The sequence below is a fragment of the Tupaia chinensis genome, unplaced genomic scaffold, assembly GCF_000334495.1.
Source record: "Tupaia chinensis unplaced genomic scaffold, TupChi_1.0 Scaffold000178_1, whole genome shotgun sequence".
Taxonomy (NCBI): Eukaryota; Metazoa; Chordata; class Mammalia; order Scandentia; family Tupaiidae; genus Tupaia; species Tupaia belangeri.
The window spans coordinates 659,084-662,285 of NW_006159653.1; the positions used below are offsets into that span (position 1 = coordinate 659,084).

Consider the following 3,202-nt stretch of genomic DNA (forward strand, 5'->3'; position numbering starts at 1 on the left):
CCCCCCCCCCCCCCCCCGCCACGAGACCACGTGGACCATCTTGCGGCGCTTCGGCTACAGCGACTCACTGGAGCTGACGGCCGACTACCTCTTCCCACCGTGAGTGGGGCCGCCCGGTTGGGTGTGTCTAGGGCGCTCCCCGCACAGGCCACCCCGCCTGGCTGCACCGAGCAGCTGCGCAACACTGGGCCAGGCCTGCACAGGGGACCCTGCTGCAGCGGGGTAGGGTGGCTCAGGAGCCTCAGGGCCCCCAGGGAGGGTCCTGCTGTGCAGACCCCGGGGTGTGGGGTGCCTGGTCTGTCCCAGGACTCCCAGGCAGTGGGTGGGCCTGTCACGAACCCGCAGGCTCCACGTACCCCCGGGCTGCAGCACGGAGCTCAGCTACCTGGGCCAGCAGTTCGTGCAGCGGGTGTTTGAGCAGCATGACCAGGTGAGCCTGCGCCCCTGCACCCTGCACCCCGCACCTCCGCCCCTCCTGCACGCGCCCACAGGCTCTCTGCACCCAGGACCAGGATGGCGCCCTCTCGCCTGAGGAGCTGCAGAGCCTCTTCCGTGTGTTCCCGGCGGACCCCTGGGGCCCCGAGCTCTGGCACAGGGTCCGCACCAAGGCCGGCCGGCTGCCCTTGCACGGATACCTCTGCCAGTGGACGTAAGCATGGCCCTGCTGCCCACTGCTGGCCTGGGGACGCCCTGCTCCGCGCCCAGCCTGCCCACCGCAATGCTGTGCCTGCTGCCCGCTCAGCTTGGTGGCGTACCTGGACGTCCAGCTCTGCCTCAGCCACCTCGGCTACCTGGGCTACCCCACCCTCTGCGAGCAGGACTCCCAGGCCCAGGCCATCACAGGTGGGCACCACCCTGTCCGGGCCTTCTGGGCTACCCCACCCTCTGTGAGCAGGACTTCCAGGCCATCACCGGTGGGCACCACCCTGTCCGGGCCTGGACCCAGCCCTCCTGGCAGCTGCCCTCACCCAGGCCTGTCCTGCAGTCACTCGTGAGAGGAGGCTGGACCAGGAAAAAGGACAGACGCAGCGCAGTGTCCTCATGTGCCGGGTGATGGGGGCCCAAGGCGTGGGCAAATCGGCCTTCCTTCAGGCCTTCCTCGGCCGCAGCCTGGAGGTGAGCACCGTGGACACCCAGGCCCACGTGGGCCTCCAGGGAGATCACACTGTCCTCTTCTTCCCCTCAGCACCAGGACACCGGAGCGTCCTCCGGGGGACCTCCCTACGCCATCAGCACTGTGCAGGTCAACGGGCAGGAGAAGTACCTGATTGTGAGTGTGGCGGGGGCGCCCTGGGACCCGGCGCCACACTCCTCCCCGGGACGCCACCCTGAGCCCAGTGTCTGTCCCAGCTCTGCGAGGTGGGAGTGGACAGCCAGCTGGACGCCACCTGTGACGTCGCTTGCCTGATGTTCGACAGCAGCGACCCCCAGTCCTTTGTGCACTGTGCCAGTCTCTACAAGGCAGGGCGGGGGCCCAGGGGGCAGACGGCTGTGGCTCCACGGGCTGGTCTGTGCTGTGCCCTCATGTGCCCGTCCCCCACAGCGCCACTACATGGACAGCCAGACCCCCTGCCTCTTCGTCTCCGCCAAGGCCGACCTGCCTGAGGGTGCCGCCCCGCCTGGCCTGGCCCCATTGGAGTTCTGCCGTAGGCACCGGCTGCCCGCCCCGGCCCCGTTTTCTTGCGCAGGCCCCACAGAGCCCAGCACCGCGGTCTTCACCCGGCTTGCCACCATGGCCACCTTCCCGTGGGTACTGGGCATCATGCCCTTGGGGGGAGAGCAGGCTGGCCCATCCCAGGGCATGGACAGTCTGCCACCAAGTGGCATGGTGGCCATGATATGGGGGCTGGAGCAGGGTCGGGGTTGCCTGTGTGGCCCTCTGGAGCCTTGGCACTGGCCAGCATGGACACCTGCAGACCACCTCCTCTCCTGCAGACACCTGGTCCACGCAGACCTGTACCCGCCACCTTCCCGGCTCTGGAGAACACTGGGCCTCGTCAGTGCCGCCGTAGCCGCCATACTCGGCCTCTTACTGTGCAGGGCCCTGGGGAAGAGCCGATGAGCCCCTCTGCAGGGCCGTGCACCAGGGGCAGACTCCACTGGCAGGTGGCCCTTGCACCCCATCTGTAGTGGGGGAGCCCAGCCCCAGCTGCAGGCAGTGTGTGTCGAGGCTGAGGGCCCCGAGGGCACCAGAGACCCAGCTGGGATTCTCAGGGTTCCACCCCAGACTGGTCCTGGTGACCAGTGGGCACTGGAGACCCGAAGGCAAGGCTTCAGCTGGAGGTGGGTGGACTGGGAGTGGCCGGGCCCCCTCTGTCCCTGCAGAAGCGCTCAAGTTCCTGATTAAACTGCACTCGCCTTTCTGTCTCAGTCTGAGGACTGTTTCTTAAATCTACCAAACATGCCTTCTGTCTCGGTGTTAGGCTAACTCCCATACTTCTCTGTCCCTTGTCCCCGGTCTCTGGGAGGCCATTCTGGCCAGGCCTGACTGGGAGCCTCCGTCTATGGAGGCCCTGTGGCAGGCAAGCTGAGTCCCACTGTGGGCAGTGCTCGGACACCTGCCCACTGCCCAGCAGAGAACCTGCACTTCTGACGCGACTCAGTGTGACCACCTGCCACTGAGCGGGTTGAGGCTGAGGCCTGGCCTGCAGGAGCAGCCTAGGCGTGTGCAGTGTCCAGGACCCCAGCCGAGTCCAGAGTCCACGGGCCTGGCTCTACGTCTGCTTTTTTCTAGGGGAGGGGCAGGTGGGTGCTCTCAGCTACTGCGGGGCGCCCACCTGCTGTCTGGACTTGGACCCTCCAGAACCTGCACCATCTCCAGTCCCACATGCCCTGGGCTGCAGGCATACTTCTGCAGGGCAGGCAATCACGGGTGCAGTAGGGTGGCCCTGGGAGGGGCAGGGGTGGGTCTCTTCCCCAGCCCTATTAGGGACCTTTAGGGATCTCTTGCTGGGGGGAGGGGGGTGTGCAAATGAGGCAAGGACAGGGTCACTCAGCCTGAGGCGGGGGCAGGGCAATCAGGATAGCCTTCCTGGAGGAGGCCTGAGTCCCAGGAGAGAGACTACCAGGGAGTACTAAGGGTCTTACCTGGGAGGGGCCTTAAGTGCCGCCCATTGGCTCACTGGCCGGCCGCTGTGCCTACAGAGGAGGTTCCTCGCCAAGGCGGGAGCTGTGCTTGAGTGGGGGTGGGGGCCACCGCCCC

At 66.9% G+C, this 3,202-nt stretch overlaps 1 protein-coding gene across 1 annotated transcript in view; it reads left to right on the forward strand.

Annotated features, from left to right (window-relative positions):
- The window catches only part of RHOT2 (ras homolog family member T2), a gene marked incomplete at its 5' end in the record, with an annotated part of 4,021 nt that extends 1,959 nt beyond the window's left edge, over positions 1–2,062 (forward strand). The window contains 9 exon segments of the mRNA XM_014587010.2: positions 16–99; positions 346–430; positions 507–649; positions 743–843; positions 986–1,116; positions 1,187–1,270; positions 1,351–1,461; positions 1,544–1,746; positions 1,936–2,062. Coding sequence (XP_014442496.1) covers positions 16–99; positions 346–430; positions 507–649; positions 743–843; positions 986–1,116; positions 1,187–1,270; positions 1,351–1,461; positions 1,544–1,746; positions 1,936–2,062 — 1,069 coding nt within the window.
- Between the last annotated feature and the right edge of the window lie 1,140 nt (positions 2,063–3,202).